The sequence below is a fragment of the Cavia porcellus genome, unplaced genomic scaffold (assembly GCF_034190915.1).
Source record: "Cavia porcellus strain 051 isolate PalLab524CR breed Dunkin Hartley unplaced genomic scaffold, mCavPor4.1 scaffold_14, whole genome shotgun sequence".
Taxonomy (NCBI): Eukaryota; Metazoa; Chordata; class Mammalia; order Rodentia; family Caviidae; genus Cavia; species Cavia porcellus.
In genome coordinates, this window is record NW_026947497.1 from 75,536,920 (window position 1) to 75,554,905 (window position 17,986).

General features: G+C 38.7%; 1 protein-coding gene across 1 annotated transcript; it reads right to left on the reverse strand.

Annotated features, from left to right (window-relative positions):
- Positions 1-206: 206 nt before the first annotated feature.
- Positions 207-17,310, reverse strand: Ppp1r2 (protein phosphatase 1 regulatory inhibitor subunit 2). The gene is made up of 6 exons (XM_003477098.5): positions 16,904-17,310; positions 10,070-10,177; positions 7,473-7,550; positions 6,771-6,865; positions 4,893-5,060; positions 207-3,486 (listed from the first exon to the last, which is right to left on the reverse strand). The coding sequence occupies exons 1-6, from the start codon at positions 17,023-17,025 to the stop codon at positions 3,440-3,442; spliced, it is 618 nt and encodes a 205-aa protein (XP_003477146.1). The 5' UTR covers positions 17,026-17,310; the 3' UTR covers positions 207-3,439.
- Positions 17,311-17,986: the final 676 nt, after the last annotated feature.

Below are 17,986 nucleotides of genomic sequence, written 5' to 3' on the forward strand. Positions count from 1 at the left end.
CTTTTTCTCCCTAGGGATAGAACCCAGGTCTCTCTGCACATGCTCAGTATGCAATTCACCACTGAGCTACTCCCAACATCCCATAAATCTGCATGGGGGTAGAAAAAAAAGTGTGCAGCATATGCAAAGCTTATCTACTCACGGACTTTTCTTCACAGAACATCTTGTGCTACCAGGGTTTCATAGAACACACAGGGACACATTGGTTTAGGCACATGCTGATTTTTATAGACCAACTTGGTACTTGACTTTGTAATACATTCACATTCTGAAATAATTATGTTTTAAGCTTGAAACAGTCTGCTTAGAAACAAACTTGTGGAATACAACCAGATCATGCACTCAAATCTCCAGCCACGGAGCACTTGTGCATCTGACTTTCCTACATGCAATACAAACCTTAAACAAAATTTTCAATATTTCCGAATAACTACTTGAAAAATAGTTCTCCTAAAGCATACAATATATACAAGAATCCAAATGAGGTTTATTTATAAGGTGCACTTTATAAAATGAATTTTCATCTAAAAAAGCATTGAAAAAGACCATAGAATTTAGTTGGATCTGGATTTGAATTCTGTCACGTAGCAGGTATGAGACACAGCCCAAATAACCTGGTAAGGAGCATTTTCCTTATTTCTAGAGTACAGAGAAGGATGTCTGATTTGTATGGTTGTTTCGAGGATTAGATATAAGGGACACAGACAGGTGAAAATAGTCTCCAAAAAAATGCCAGCTTTTGTTATAATTTTTACTATAACCAAGGAAACTACTCAGCTACAATATAAGCCAAGATCCATCCTGGTGTCAACACTTGGTCAGTAGAATACGATCCTGACACAGCTGACTCACAAGGAACTAAGGCCCACACACAGGCCAGTGCCATACTTATTTCACTGCAGTATGTGCAGCATACATTAACGTAAATGTAAAGTTTAGGGGGAAACGGCAGTTAGCTCTAAACTTCAAAAGTTATTTTAACAATCCACTTACACTATCATGTGTCAGATCTTCAAGGCCATCCCTGTTGAACTTTAAGTACAGGAAATAATAATGAATACATGACTGGAAGTAAAATCTACCTTGAAAAGAACCAAACGTTCACAGACAACTTTCTCCAAAGGAAACACCTACCTTATATCATAAAGCAGAGGCAGTTGCTTCTGCTGCTCCTTTCTCCTTTTGTGGTGTGGGGGCTGACAGAATCTAGTGCACACTATCAAGTGTGTGTGTCTGGGCTACAGTTCCAGGCCACAATGCTTTATTATTCTGGCTACTCCAAGACTCGCTGAAACATTCTTATTCAGCTGCACCTGACTACCCAAAATCTCACCAAGCGTGCTGTTTGGCAAGTCTTACACCTGTGAGATAATTACCTACTTCTGAAACCAGAAATGATTTGCTTTAAGAAATAAAAAAACAATTTTTAAAAAGTTTCAAGAAATACTTTACAGAAATCACCAAAAGAATCAGTTATTTGCGTCTTATCTTTTCCTGCACTGCACAGCAATGGCTTCAACAAATAGAGCATGTGGAAGCTGGGGCAGGAGGAAGGACCACAGGAGTTTTGAGGCCTGCCTGGGAAACAGTGAGATAGTGCCTCAAAATGAGAGAGACGGAGGAGAGGAGAGGAGAGGAGAGGAGAGGAGAGGAGAGGAGAGGAGAGGAGAGGAGAGGGGAGAGTGAGGGAGGGAGGAGGAAGGAGGGAGAAAAGAGAAGAGAACAGAAGAAAAGAGAAGGAAGAAGAGGGAAAGGGACAGAGAGAGAGGAGAGGAAAGAGAAGGAGAGAGAGAGGGAGGGGTAGCTCAGTGCTTGCCTAGCATACACAAGGCCTTGGACTCAATCCCCAATACAATGCAAACAAACAGAAAACATGTGAGTACTTTCTGTGAATACCTATGTAGTTTAAAATTCCACAACCCCCCCAAATTGCCGTAATTCAGAAGACAGATGTTATACTATACCTACAGTTCAGAGGTACTTTGATTACTTTAAGAAAAAGTATTCAAAATAATATATTCTTCTAACAGCAAATAATTCTCCAACTTTTTATTTCAACATACTGGTATTTCCAATAAACTTGCAAGTGGAAGATCAGTTCTTCAATAAAAGCCATTTCATATATATATAATATACAGAAATTATTTTAAAAGTCTGTTCGGATAATGGATTCTTGGTACTAACAAAAACTTGATACAAATAACTGACTAGAAATGAAAACATCACGGAACTAAAATATACAGGACTCTTCATTTCAGGGGAAAAAATAATCCAAATTATCCTGTTAGAAGAATAAAGGACATTTGTCAAAAGACACATTATCATATTCCTCTAAAGCAGGGACTATTAAACTTTTTTAAATTAAAAAATGTTCAGACTTAATTCTATCTGTACATTCAGCAACAATTGTATCACTGGTTACATACAATTCTCTCATCATGCAAAAAATCCTTAACTGTTTTCTAAGATCTAATTAAGTCAAATGAGCGAATAGCAATTTAATTATCCAGATGTAAGCCAGGGAGGCACAGAATTGAGCACTTTTATATATCCTGTTTATAGTACTGCTCAACTACTTTCTTCACAAGTAGATTAGGCATGGTTAAGCAAGGAGAAATTCATTACTGCAGCAAATGACAAGAGTGTGTGAGAGAAAAGACAGCTCCCAACATCGTGACAATCTTGTGTGACCCTTGTATGTGTAGAAGGGAGTGGGCACGCTGACAGGGCTACGCTAGAGCTGTGTTTCCTGAAGAAACTGATCTGAAGTCTGCCCGTTGTACCAAAACAAGCAGAGCAGACACTAGTGCAAGTTTAACCCGACATTTAAAAAACAAAAACAATCTAGTTTTGATGAGAAAAACATCAGTCCTTCCTTGTAAGCACAAAAAAACCTTAACAGGTATTTTGAAGGTAGTGACTGGAAAATATAACAGTAACTCTTGTAATCCTCAGTCAGACAAATCACACTGAAAACAACTGTGAAAAATACTTTTCAGCCTGAGTATTCATCAATCTATATGTCCTATTGTTCCAACTGGCTTTTGGTAAAAAACAAAAGCCCAACCACCTATTTATAAGTAACCACATCTACAAGTGATGAAAATAAGTTAGTTTCCTCCCCCCAAAAAAGACATTAACTTTTAATGCATAAAAAGCTATATAATATACAAATTAACCAGTGTTCTTACAAAAGTAAAGCGGTTTTGGACTATTAGGTTATACTGTATTTGTGGTGAAGTGTGAGGCACAAGAATATATGCATTCATTAGACATTTTCAGTCTAACCAGTCTCTAAGGTCATCATTTAATTCTTGGCAATCTATAATAAACTGGGATGTATTTTGGTACTTAAGTCATGAATTGTGGAAAACAAGAAGCAGTTGTATCATAGTAACAGGATTTGTATTTGACAAGTGCAGCATTGAACAAAGCTCTTCTATGAATTTTGTGATTTGTTTTGCCGTTGATCACCTGTAGTAGATCCTGCAAAGATAAAGAAAAACATAATTTGCTTATGTCACCCTCAGAAATAATTAGCTTATCAAGTCTGTGTTAACATGAAACAAATATCCCTAAATGTTCGAGAAAAGCACACACCAGAATCTAATCATGTTACTCTTCATGAAAACAGCAATGAAACAGGTGGGAATGGTGGGGGAACAGGAGAGCAAAGCGGAAGCAGACTGCCACCTCAGAAAGTAATGAATTCTGAAGAACCTGGATATTTTAAAGGTTAGTAAACACAAAAAATTTAAGAGCCTCTAGAGCCTTTATTTAGGGCCTAAATAAAGAGCTTAATTTTAAGCCCTATTATATAGTGCTTTCTATTCTTGTAGACTTTATGATAAGGAGGATATACAAACAATATCCTTAAAGAAACATACACATCAATAAAGATGTACCTTTCACAAAGGGTACTTTTATCTCCACTGAATCAAAAGCAGGCATTCAGCTAACATAAACTACTAATCGTTATACAGAAAAATATATTTATTAAATGTGTGAAATTTAATGTCTGATAGGCAGAGATGGATAAAAGCCAGTTTTTTTCCTTCTTTTTTTCTTTTCTTGCTTGTAGTGCTAGGGACTGAACTCAGGGATATTTAGCTACATCCTCATCACTTCTGAAAATTTTACTCTGACATAGGATTACACTAATGTCACTAACGCTGGCCTCAAACTTACAATTTTTGTGCCTAAACCTCCTAAGTAGTTGCGAGGATAGTGTTATATTTTAAAAGTACTCACTTAAACAAAAAAAAACCCTCTTTGTTCTTTGACATAGCAGCACTGTGTACAAATTTCCAGCAGAAAATGAAGCGCATTCCTAATGCCTTACTAAGAGATGATATTGAAAGTCTAATAAGAAGCTGATGAAAAGAACAAAGAAATGTTCCCTTGAATATTAAAAGAAACCAGCAAGGGTTGAGGATTTAGCTTAGTGGTAGTGTTTCCCTAGCATGTGTAAGGCTTTGGGTTCAATGCCCTGAAAAAGCAAAGTCAAAAAACTTGTCAGTCAAGACCAAAGAATCACACTGGAAAGATGTAACATGTTTTCAGAACCTAAAGGGATGTTCAAAAAAATTCTTCATATTAAAACCGTGTTTCTTTAGATTGTTATGACAAAACATGATCTGAAAGCCAAACAAAACACACCTTAATATAAAGACAAATATTGTTGCCTAAACTCAAGCAAACCATAAGAAAAAACTGCTACATAACGTAACACATAGTCTTAAGTCAACTATAGGCATAATGAACTTTAATTAGCATAGAGATTGAAATTTTACAAACGTTGGTAAAATGAAGAGAATCAGCAAAATTACTGTTAAAGCAAAATAATCACTCAGAGAACTATAAGTTTCAGTGATATTTTAAAAACATCCAACCTTGCTTTGATTCTTCAATATTCATTTTTTCGCCATCTGCAGTTGCTGACATTTCTTCGTCTTCCTCCTCATCATGTAAGTCTTTTGAAATTAATTGTCTAGCTAACTTAATATTCAGTCCTTCATTGTAGTGAAGCTTCCTTTTCATTTCAAATTGTCGCTTTTTTTCTGTAAGATACAAAAGAAAACTTAGAAAATCTTGGCTCAAGGACTGGCTGTGTTTGTTCTAGTGAAGTTTTATCAGAAGACAGCCCCGCTCAGCTCGGTCACGTTTAAGGTTGCTGCTGTACGCAGTGGCAGAGTTGAGTAGTGTCTAATAGAGACCACACAGCCATCAAAACCAGAAATATTTACCACCTGTGCACTTTACAGGAAGAATATGCCAATGGAAGAGTTAAATGGTTTGCAATAGAGACAATACAGCGCTCCAAGTCTAAAATATTTACTCTGTTCACTTTATAGTTTGCCACCTTTGAGTTACATAGTTCAGGTACATCTCAGTGGAAGAACAAGACAAACAAATACAAGTCATATTTGTGAAGAACATTGAAAGCCACAGGAAAATTCTCCAACAAGAACTGAATGGGGGAAAAAAATGAAACTATAACACTACATGTAAGTGAATAAATGAATGAACCAAGCAAGACTCTATACTTAAGTGTTGATTAATTCTGGGTTGAAACCTGTCATGATTATAGTTTTTACCACCGAAACGTAATGGTGAGAGCAATTCAACATAACTGACTACATTTTACTAATGGCATTTTAAAGTGTTTCTGAAGAGACAATCCTAAAACTTCTTAGACCAGTAAAGTTTTAAGAAAAGGGAGAGGTCACTGTCACTTTGTCTTTTGAGAATTATATTTCCATAGTCTAAAAAGTTATTTCTGCTGGGTGTGGTGACAGATCTATAATCCCAGCCTGCTGGGAGGCTGAGGCAGGAAGATCACAAGATCAAGTACAGCTTGGGCAACTCAGACTCTGTCTCAAAATTTAAAACAAGCAGACAACCTGGACTGGTCATGTAGCTCAGTACAAAGGCTCTAAGTTCAATTCCAAGTGCTGCCACCCCCAGTTATACACACATATATTCTCACATCTAAAAAGATACTAAATTTGGCTTATTATAAACATATTCTAATTCTGAAATATTCAAAATTTATTGTATTAAGTGTGCAAAGTATTCGGTCCATGAAAGCTGCTAATCTAAGTGGTCCCAGTCCTTCCTGCTAAGATTCTCGTGTGCCAGAACAACACAATGCAAGAATAAAAGGACATTTTAGGTCTACCTCAAAAATAGCCAACTTTGCATAGTAACTCCACAAGTGCATAACCCTTTTCATAGCTATTTTTACTTTTTTGTGGGGAATATCCTGATTAGAAAGCCAAGTAGGACACCTAGAATCTAAACTTTTGAGTTTGGTATACCCTAGAAACAATCATATGCTATAAATTACAAGACAACATTTTCCTAAGAACCTCTACTGTCAATAAACAACCTTTTTCCAGACATACAAAGTGAAAAACACCTAAAAAACTTAGTAACTACTGATAGGAACTGAATTTACTGAAGTACTGAAGTTCTAATTAGTCAAATGGCTCCCCCTGCAGGCTAACTCTTGAACTACAACTCCAGGAATACTACTTAATGAAAAATGACAGCACACAGTAGTTACATTCCCTGCTGGCAACAGAACTTGTTTTTGCAGTGTATTAAGGAAACAAACTCTAGGAACAATTTCTATTTGAAACCATTTTCAAAGGCCTCTTGGTATATTTTGTAAGGTAGTCACTGAAAATAGGAGAAAGCTAGTACAACTTGAGAAAATGTTATCTGTACAATTATTAGCATCATGCTGAAAGCAGAGCGGAAACTACCTCGCTCTTCTGGTGAGAGATCATTATCCTCTTCTCCACTGCTTTCTTGTTCCCGAATCTGATACTTCAGCTCTGAGCCTTCAGCAGCAGCCAATCTGTACAATAATTTACAAATCAACACTATTATTCACTATATTATTCAAGTGCCTTAATCAAAGTCTGAGCATCATGAGACATCTAATGATCATTAAGGAAAATAAAAAGCAAAAGAGTAGGAATTGGTATCAAAACCAATATGCCAAAACCAGTAGTGCCATTGGTGCTAGAAATCAGTAACAGCAAGAGTTTGCTTTATGAATTAACTTATTTTTGCCTTTGTCATTTCTATCTTTAAAACACAGGTGACAGGACATTAAACAAAACAAAATCATAGGAACAAAACACAACCTAGTATTCCACAACAATTCTGTTCAATGTATTCTAATCTTTCTGCCACCTATATACATTGATTTTAATCAAGACATAAGATTAGCAGTTGATGTGAAAAACCTGGATAGGAGCTGGTGATGTCACTCGGTGGTAAAACATAGGCTTAGCATTTGGAGGCTTTGGATTGAATCCCCAGCATCCACAAGCAAACAGAAACAAAAAACAGATATATCTAGCCTTTTATTTACATGTGTGTAAGTAAAAAGGAAAGCAATATAAAATGTCTAAATGCACAAATATAATCTGTGTAAGTAAAAATGCTTTATAACTTACTTCTTAGCTAAGACATCTGGAGTTAGGGGCTCAGTGGCTTCAGAATCACTAACTGCGTCTTCATCATCACCTATCATACTAGAATGGTAAGCACATTGCCATTAATACATGAAGTAGAATCTTCCACTAGGAAAAGTCAACATAATTCTATTAACCAATTGAAATATCAACACATTAAAAGCTCTATTTTTATTTGAGGTTACTTTAGATAGTTTCGATTCAATGCAAACATTTAAAAGCATAGCTCAGAGGCAGAATGCTTGTGTAGCAAGCACAAGGATTTGGTGCAATCCCCAGTGCTGAAAAAATAAAAAAAGTACAGAACCAATTAAGACTCCAAATGATTACTTAAAAGGGCAATCATAAAAAAAAATACCCTCAACTCCCCATCTGAAAAAAATACTATGAAGCTGCAATTATTTCATCCAGTGAGGGAAAACAATGCTAAATCAATCACCATTTGGTTTTGGAATATGTATGCATACATCGCTGTTGAGACAAAGACAGGTGATCTAAACAGACATAAGAATAGATAAAATAACACTAAGATCCTAAAGACCTAATTCAGAAAGTTTCAAAGCTGTTTGGCTCTTCTATTGTACCATCTAGGGAAAATTCTGCTCAAATATTACTATAAAAATGGAACCCTTTATTTTCAAGAGGGGTATATCAAACAATTCAACTATATATAAAAAAACTGCTGGTTAATATTCCCAGGTTGAGAAGACAGGTTAAGTAAGTACAACAGTTAAAATGATGTTTATTTTTTCAAGAGGAGATGAAATACACTTATCCCCACTACTGGCTTGAATTAAGATTCTTACATAGTGTAAATAAAACATGATCTTTCTTTGAAAACCATCCTGTTTAATAAAACACTTAAAAAACATGGAAAGAATGATGAAACTGCACTGAGCTGATAAAAGCTGAGAACACACATCTATGCATACACAAGCCTCACATGCGTACCAAATGACCCTTCCAGCAACTCTCAGTAAAATGTAAGGCAAAACAAAACAACAAGAGTTTGAGACTTTTTTTGTGTGTGCCAGGGATCGAACTTGCCAGCTAGACACTCGTGAGATGTATTTTAAAGTAAGTATCTGTAACTAGGAGAAAAACAAGGATATAAGCTGCTTCATAAATGTTTCTTTCCTCAAATTTAATTAGTAATGAGCTTCCTTATCTGTATCTATTTCTAACTTTGGCACAATTTTAAACGTCTTATTTTTTCTGCTTTATTAGTAGCAAGCAATTTCATAATACTTTCCAAAGTTCTCATTCACTGATTTAAAACACAGCATTTCTTCAACTCTTATTGTAATGAGGACTTAAGAATTTATGTTGTCTTACTTCAATAACATATTTTGGTTTGGAAATTTTAGTTTTCAATAAAAGTTAAGGCATAATCTTAACTCAGTATTCCATTTTCAGTGGGACCTTGGTTCACTTACTCAATTTGTTCCATGACTTTAGAAAACATGGCCATATCTGAGTTTGCGTGGGAAAGATGGCTGTGGTAGTGTCTGTCATTTGAGGTAGAGTTTGCAAACAAAAACAAAATTTTGTCAAACACTTTTTGTTTGTGAACCAAGGTACCATGGTATTTGAGAGCTCCATTTTTGTTTTCCTTTGAGATATTATCTTGCTATGTAGTTCAGGCTGGCCTCGAACTCACCTTGTAGCCCAGTATGGCCTGAAACTCACAGCAATCCTCCTGCCTCTGCCTTCCGAGTGATGGGATTTATAGGCATGCACCACCACGCCAAGCTCCATATTCTCTCTCACTCTTTTTTTTTGGTTTGAGACAGGGTCTCATTAGGTAACCCAGACTGGCCTCCAACTATCAGCAATCCTCTTGCGTTAGCCTCCCAAGTGCTGGGATTACAGGCGTGCACCACCACTCTCAGCCTCCATACTCTTATGTTTATTGGTACATGATTTTTGTCTTCCTACCAGGTAAGTCTTCCTATAACGATAGTAAGTACCACTTACTATCATTTCACAATTCATTCAAAAAATGTTTGACTTGAAATTGCCAAAAATCACAATGTACTTATATAAGCTCAAAAATGACAAGAAATAATAATGACCACCATTTCCATCCATGCAGTTATCATTTTCTGCAAAGAAAGCCTCTGATTTCTACTTGAGAAGCAAACAAATCTACACCTCTTCTCTATCAAGAAAGACAAAGCTCACTAACCTGTGTGCTTCATTAGCAGCTGGCAACCACTCAAATGCAACAAATAAATGTTTACTGGCAATGATTATAATGCACCAAATAGTTTCTGTAATTTTAAAATTACATATTACTCATTAATAAATAAAAAGTTACGTGGCTGGAGAGAGATGTGGCACAGACCTGTAATCCTAGTATCTGAAAGGCTGAGGATTATGAGTTTGAGGCCAACTAGGGCAACACACTTGAGACCCTGTCTCCAAATGGGAAGAAGCAATCAGATTACTACCTAGTGGTTCAGTAACAAAACAAAACAAATAAAATCAAACAGCATTCAAATCTGCAGTAATCCAGAAACTCATGATCAATGCAAAAAAATCATGCTACAAAAGGAAAAAGGAATATGTAACATTACCTATGGAAAGGAGTGCTTGGTTCATCTATTTTCATCAAACCATAGTCTTTGTCAGCTGGATGATAGGTTGCCAGGATGTTCATTTCATCCCACTTCTGGGATTTTTTACTAAAGTTAAAAAGAAAAGAACACTTAGTACCCATCTATTTAAAATAAAGTATTCTGAATCTAGATCATGGTATAGTTGTCACCTCTTACCTACAGAAATTCAACAGCAACTGAAATCAAAATCTGTATCACTATCCAAACTCAGCAGGTAAACAGTTTTGATTTATCATATTCCAGTGACTGATTAAAACACACACACACACACACACACACACACACACACACACAAAACAGGAGTTATTTCCTTGGATTAATTTCTTTTTTTGAGACAGGATTTTCCTATGTGGCGCAGGTTTGCCTTGAACTTGCTTATGTAGCCCAGGGTGGTCTGAAACTCACAGCCACCCTCTTGCCTCAGCCTCCCAAGTGCTGGGATTATAGGCATGTGCCACTACGCCTGGCTGCTGGCATAATTCTTCAAGGATATCTGTAAGAATCAGAACATAAAGGATGGACCTTTAAAAACTAAGCATGAGAAACTACTAAATTTAGGTACTATTAAGACTGCAATGAAATAACTTTTAAAAATTGAGTTACCATTGTTAAAAATTAGTATATTTGGATTTACTTAAGGAATAGAGAAATGCTTAGGAATATCTGTTATTCATTCAATAAATTATTTCAATAAACTAATGGTACTAAAATACCATTCAATAAACCACTTATGCAACTACTAAACTGTGCAATAATTAAATGCCTAAGTTATAACTTTTATCTGTTCATTAAGAAAGGCTTCAAAGACCTCTCTACCAGCCAACAGTATTTTGTTACATATACACTAACACAGTTTGTGACTTAATATACTTTCACCCTTTCTACATTTGGCCCAAACCATGTATACTTTCAATTTCTTAAGTCCTGAAATGCCCTTGAAGAATGAGATATCTAAATTTTAATCATTTTCCTTTCACCATGGTTTCAAGTTTAGTGAGTCACTTTAAAAATTATATACCTATTCCCAGCAGGTGAGTCTGACTTTGTATCTTCTTGCTTTTTGCCCTCAAGGACTCAAGAGTATCTTCACTTCAGACTAAACAAATATGTATTTTTTACTGTGGTAAAATATGCAACATAAAAATAGCGATTTCAACCACTGTAAAGCTGCAACCTTGTGGTATTAAGTGCTATGCAATCATCACCCTCCATCCATTTTGGGAACTTATTGGTCTTCCCCACTGTATCCCTGCACTACTCCCATCTCCCCATCCAACCACCACTCTTGCTCGTATGAATCTATTGTAGGAACTTCACACAAATGAAATCATGTATTTGTCCTTTTGCAGATGGTTTACTTCATGTTGCAGCATGTGCCAAAATTTTTTTTGTTTTTTGAGACAGGGTCTCCAAGTACTTGAGGCTACACTTACACTCATTCTGGGGCCTTGAATTTGCAGTGATCCTGCCTCAGCCTCCAGAGTAGTAGGACTATAGGATATAGATGTGTGCCATCATTCTAGCTGCTTTTTGTATTCTTGCTGATAGCCATTCTGATGGACCCGAGATAGAATCTCAATGTACTTTTGATTTGCATTTTCCACGGGGTCATTACTTTTAAGCACAGAAACAGAATTTCAAATGCTTTTGTATTCATTCAGTGTGAAACCCATATGGATATCTATTGGATTCACCTGAATTTTTAGTGAATCAAATTAAAATGTCACTAAAATTCTCTAAAGAGCCACCTGCTTGAACTAGACTGGATAAACAGAACTTGCTTTCAACAGTACTGATTTCTTCAGATGCCCAGGCTCTGTCTCAGTAGGTGGGTCTTGTGGCAGCAAACAGAAAACATCTAATTAGGAGACAAAGTTTCAGTTTCCTTCCCTAGTCCTGCAACTACAAATGAGCCCAGGAAACATCCTGTCTTAGGCTGCATTTACTCTACATGGGCATTATCGTAAAAAGGATTTAGTAACAGTCCTTACAATGTAGAACTGTTTGTTGGGGAACAGGCTATGTGACAGATTACAGGGACCCTGAATATGTGACTTAGTCTCTCCCAAGGCTGGTGTGACCCTGCTTCCAAGACAGAGAGGTATAGGAAAAGCCTGTGCACCCTGGCAATAGGAAGAATGTTGATAACCCAACATTCCTGAAGCAAAGATAGCATGGTCCCTTGGGTTAAGACACCTGATGAACAAACGACTTGGGTTATGACAGGGAATTTTAGTTTTTAACTTACAACCAAAATCTTGAGCTATGACCCAAATGATGACCACTCGTGCTTCTAGATGGTATCAGATGTAGATTTAAACCTCAGAGTATTCTGGAAGGAACATTACAACATCCTCTCCTGTATGGGGTTAAATGAGAGATCCTGGGCCAATGTCTCTCCAAGGACACTGAGATCTGCCTGTGTATTGGACAGAGACTTTGAAGGCTGTGTAGAGAAGCCTGAGCCTTCAATTGACAGTGATTTAAAGCAGCCCTGGAGAGTGAACTGAGTTAGTAAATCAAGGGTCTACTGTATAGGCATCTGGGTACAGAGAAAATTTCATTTTTCATTAGTTTATTCTTTGTTCTAATTTTTTTATTTTTAAAATCCAGGATGGAACTCACAACCTCATGCTTGCCAGGCAGGTGCTTATGTTGCTGAACTAAATCCCCAGCCCCCATTAGTTTATTCTTTATCTGCCCATTCGCTAGAGCTGCTGTTCCATGAAATGTGTGCTGCCCTCCCCCCAGTTCTTGCGAATAAAAGCAGGTTGTGCTTGTCCACTGGAGCAAGTTCCTCCCGGTCTCCCTTGTATCTTAAGTTTGTCTTGCCTTTCCTCCCCCTGCTGTTCCCTCCTCAGGGATAGGGGGTCTCTGATCAGTCCCCAACAGTTGTTGAGAATCAACAGAAATCTGATGTCTGAAAAAAAGTTAGAAAAGGACAGTACCAAGTTTTTATGATTTGAAAATGTAGTCTCGGGTTAAGAATCAAACAAGATCTCAGTGCAGTGGAGAATGGGTTCAGACACGCATGCTAGAGTTGCAGTTGCTTTTGGTCAGAGCCCCTTGTAGCTCTGCCCTGCACGCCGCCTGGTGGGAAAGATACACTTGTGAAGGTCAGAAGAATCAGCACCAGCCAGCACCAGTCCTTGCTTCAGTGATAATGGAAATTAAACCTGAGTTCTCTGCACACATTTACAGGAAAAGGCCTGAATTAAACAGGAAGAGAAAATTAAGGGAGCACAACTGTGACGCAGATCAAGCTAGCCCCCTACCAAAGTAAAGTAAGAGAAGGCAGAAGGGGGCTTCCGTTTGAGAAACTGAAGGCAGCACAGGTCTTCAGAGGGGCAGGAGTGTCATGGGGTGCTGTGCGGGTGGGGTTGGGCTGGTCAGGATCTAAGTCCTGGTTTTACAGCTTCGGGGGGTTCCTGGGACCCTCGGGACCACAGGTTTAGGGCAGGAGGATTTGCTGGTGGAGCTGAATGTTCCTGGGAATCCTGAAAAGTACTTTAGCTACTTGTATGGTAGTGTCCCCAGTCTTGAAGAGAGATCAAATAGGCGAGGTAAATTTAGGGCTGGAAAACCTTGTTTCACCAGGGTTGAGACATATTTCTGTTACATAACATGCCTGTATGAAGTGCTGAGAGAATAGCAAGTTTTATGAAATGAAGGTCAAGCTTTGGCCTGCTTTTAATAACCTGTAGCATCTATAGGCCCAAATGAAGTGTCACTCTTTTCTCTGAGGCACTAAAGGCTGAACCCAGGACCTAAGTACTGAGCTACAGCCATAGCCCTTAGTCTCCAACTGGGTATCACTAAGTTGTACAGGCTGGGCTAGAATTTATGATCTTCCTGTCTCAGCCTCCCTGTTTACTGGGATTACAGGCATGTGCCACTATATCTAGCTAAAAGCCTGCTTTAAATCTGTCTATCTCAGAAAAAACACAAATCATGCTTTCAATGAGTAAACAGTTTAAGGGCCTAGTCTGTCCTCCATCCCTATGGCGGTCTCTGTATCAAAATGATAAAGGAGCTTTTGATTGGTAGGAGAGTAAAAAAAACAGATATAGGTTTTAAGAGGAATTCCTTTTGTGAAGGAAACAATACAATAAAAAACAAAGGGAGCTCCTTGACAATAACTCAATGTTCCATCCTGGTGACGATTTCCTACTAAAGACACTGTAAAAGTCTAGCATATCTCCACTAGCATAAAGTTCAAAGGTGGGCAAAACTAGAATGTAGAGACAGGTACTTAAGTAATTAGCATGGAAGTCAGGATAGTAGTTCTATTCTGGGGAAGGTACAGACTGTAACTGAAAGGGAAACAGACATTTCTGAAGTGACAGAAACATTTTCTGTGGTTTTTTTTGGAGGGGGAGAGGTGTTTTTTTGAGACAGTGTCTTGATATGCAGTTCAGGCTGACCTTGAACTCACAGCAAACCTCCTATCTCAGCCTCCTGAAGGGCTAGAATTACAAGTGTGTTCTACCATGTCCGGTTATCATTTTCTTTTTTAACCAGGACAGATACATGAGTGTTTTACAATAAATTTCTAAGCTTTAAATTTACATTTAGCACACATTAATGAACTTTCCATGTGCTTCCTAACCTAAAACAAATCATTCTTAAATAATATTAACACTTTGAATTAAAAGCAGCTGTCATCATTATTGTTTAGGACAGAAAAAGAATGAATATGGTCCTTTTAAGTTTAAAGTGCATCTCTACTGTGAAAGAAAGTACATCGACTCTATAATGTGGTTTGCAAGATGACAGAAGAAAAAGTAGTTACAGGACACAAGCAGAAATTATGCTTTATTTTCTGTTTTCTTTCTCCGTCTTTTCCTCCCCACCTCCTTTCCTTCATTTGTAGGTCTCATTATACAGCCCAGATTGGTCTACCCTCTTGCCTCATCTTCAGGTGACTGCCATTTCCAGGTAGAAATTCTGTTTTCTAAGGAATAAAATTTAAAGCTACACAGTGACACGTCTGTAATCTCAGCTCTCTGGGAGACTGAGCAGGAGAATCACCATGTTCAAGTCCTGCCTAGGCAACTTACTGTCTCAAAATCAAAGGAGTGGAGATGTAGTTTACTGTGTCCAATCTCCAGTACCACAAAAACAAAAACCCACAAACTTATCATTTGAATATCTTAAGCCAAATAGCTCTTATTTGTGTGTATGGCACTCTATGATATATATAAAACACATAAACTATCAAGATATGAAAAATGTACATATAGATGTATAAATACATGTATTAATATACAAGCTATGTATTGTACCATAATCTGCTTATGTTTTCCAGTTTCTGCCTTCTTAATGACTGATGATATTCAACAACATACTACTATGATTCCAAGATTTTGCTAATTAAGGTAGAAATGGACATATTTGCATATATCTAGTCAGTGAGAATTTTAGGGTATAACTTGCTGGGACAACTGTTGCTGGAGTAAAATTTATGAAAGCTTTACAGTTTATCCTATGCTACTATATAGCTTTTCTTTTTTCCCTGTGTGTGTGAGACAGGTTCTTGAGCTCTTGGAATTCAGTGGTCCTGTTGTCGTAGCCTCCTGAGTGGCTGGTGCTACAGATTAGGGTCTGCTGTGCCCACCTTTCTATGTATCTTTTTAAAAATTTGTTTTTGGTGGTACCGGGGATTGAGCCCAGGACTCTACACATGCTGGGCAAGTGCTCCACCACTGGACTACATCCCCAGCCCTTTTAAAATTTTATTTTGAGACATGGTCGCCATTAGGTTGCCCAAGTGTCTCGAACTTTCAAGTCTCCTGCCCATGCGTTTTGAGTGGCTGTGGTTAAAGGGATCCATCACCATAGCTGCATCCTATATAGCTTTTAAACTCTCAAGTGATCTTCCTGCCCTTCGCCTCCTGACTGCTGGGATTACAGGCATGGGCAACCACGCCCAGCTCAATATAGCTTTTTAGAAAGAACACTATTTAATGCCTCTAATAATTACCAAAACACTAATATTAAGATTTCACGACCATCTTCATTTTAGTTTCAGGACTGCAAATTTCACTAACTTTTCTTAAGCCTTACTTCCAGAAAATAGAATTCTCTAAGTAGTGTAGTAGTAATTCTCTTAGTAGTGTTTTTCATGAAGCTGTACATCTTGAGAATCTTTCTCTGTGCAAAAACATCTATGTCATTGTTTTCAAAAAGTTATTATACAAATGTATCACAATATTTCATCAATTCTAACTAATGGACCTCGGGTTGTTTCTAATTGTTTACTAATACATACATTGCTTCGAGTCAGCATCTTGAAGCTGCTTCTCTTCGAACCGTTTGAGCTTAGGTACATGTCAATAGGTCCCAAAACTAGAAAGCATCCAAAATAGTAGCCGCAGAGGCAAAAACGTGCAGCAGCGAGTAACTTTCCTTTAAATGTACATCAGGGAGTTGGAAAACATTTATTTCTCTTAGTGCAGAGCTGACGAACAGGGAAGTGAGGGTAGCACAATGCTTAATAGGGAAATGGTTTCTTTTTCAGGTTCATTAGCGTGATTCTAAATCTAAAAGAGGTTCTTCCTAGGCCAAAAAAGTTTATACAACAACCTTAAAACACCTCTGAGGTGAAGGTAAGAAGGGATAAAATCTTAACAGCTGAAACTCTCAAACTTCAACATGATGCCTAAATGTGCATAGACTCAAGTTTTAAAGATCGGATTTGCTTTAAAATACAGACGCGCCTAGACTTAAGGTCGCCACTCCCACTCGGCGTCGCTCGCGGCCGGGGTCCCCGCCGGCCTTTCCGGCTCTCACCTCAGCTCCTCGTCCACGCTCCGGCGGGGTTCTTCGGCCGAGGCCACCACCGAGGAAGTCGCAGCGGTCTTGTTCTTCAGGATCCCCTTGATGGGCCGGTGCGACGCCGTCGAGGCCGCCATTGCCGGTGGTTCCTGCTGTTGGCTCAGGGTCGCTGTTGGCGAAGGATCCAGGAAGAGAAATGTCGGGCGCTCGCGGCGACCTGCTAGGTAGCCGCAGAGCCAGCTCCGGGCTACAGCGGCCGAACGAGCTGCAATGGATACAACTCCGGGCGTCACCGTCACGACACAATGATCGTGACGCCACAGTCGACGCCGCGCGCGAGCGGCCCCGCGCCGCCGGCACTCGACCCGCGCCCGGAGCGACGCGGGCCTAGTGCCTCAGCGCGCGAGCGACGCTGACCCGAAGCCAAGCGGGGCCGGCCCTCTCGCGATATCTAGGGCGGGGCGGGGCGAGAACAAAGCCTGCCCCTGGCCACGCCCAGGTTGTCCCGCCCCATTCTCCCACCGCTGGTTTTTGTTCTGTAGAGATTTGTGTGCCTCTAGTTTACTCCCCTCGTAGGAGGCCGTATTGTTTCTGTTTTATAGTTTAGAAAATTGAGACTCAGAGGTAATCTCACTCCCGAGATTTAGCTGACTTCCAAAGAAATGCCGTCTCCTCTTCCTATTCAACCCTCGTAAAAAAGCTTAACTTCCTATTAAAAGATCATAGAGATCACTGCGTGGAGTTGTCCTTGAAGATTAATGATGAAATCACGGAATATCGAGTTGCAGGAAGTCCGCCTGCATTGGAATAGCCTAATCTCCCTTTACTATTGAAACGACTAGACAAGGGGAACTGACCACCGCTGTTACTCACAGCCTGTCCAAAGACTATACAAAGAAGATAGGACACCAGGTGATCATGGGCTCTAGAGGCCGGTACAAGCCAAGAGACCTCTGGGCTGCAGAAGTGAGAGGGGTAGCTTTGAACAGTGTCTCTCACAATCTAGAGAACGCTACCCTTCTCTGCACTTTTATTCTTTATTTAATTATTTATCTGAGACAAGGTCTTGCTATGTAGTTCAGGCTGGCTTTGAACTTA

What these genes read in the sequence shown, in the direction of transcription:
- Ppp1r2 (XM_003477098.5), bottom strand. Translation starts at nt 17,025, where the DNA reads ATGGCGGCCTCGACGGCGTCGCACCGGCCCATCAAGGGGATCCTGAAG. An exon ending in AGCGTGGACGAGGAGCTGAG is followed by an intron (nt 10,178 to 16,903) that starts GTGAGAGCCGGA and finishes TTTTAACTTTAG; the next exon opens with TAAAAAATCCCAGAAGTGGG. An exon ending in CCAAGCACTCCTTTCCATAG is followed by an intron (nt 7,551 to 10,069) that starts GTAATGTTACAT and finishes TTACCATTCTAG; the next exon opens with TATGATAGGTGATGATGAAG.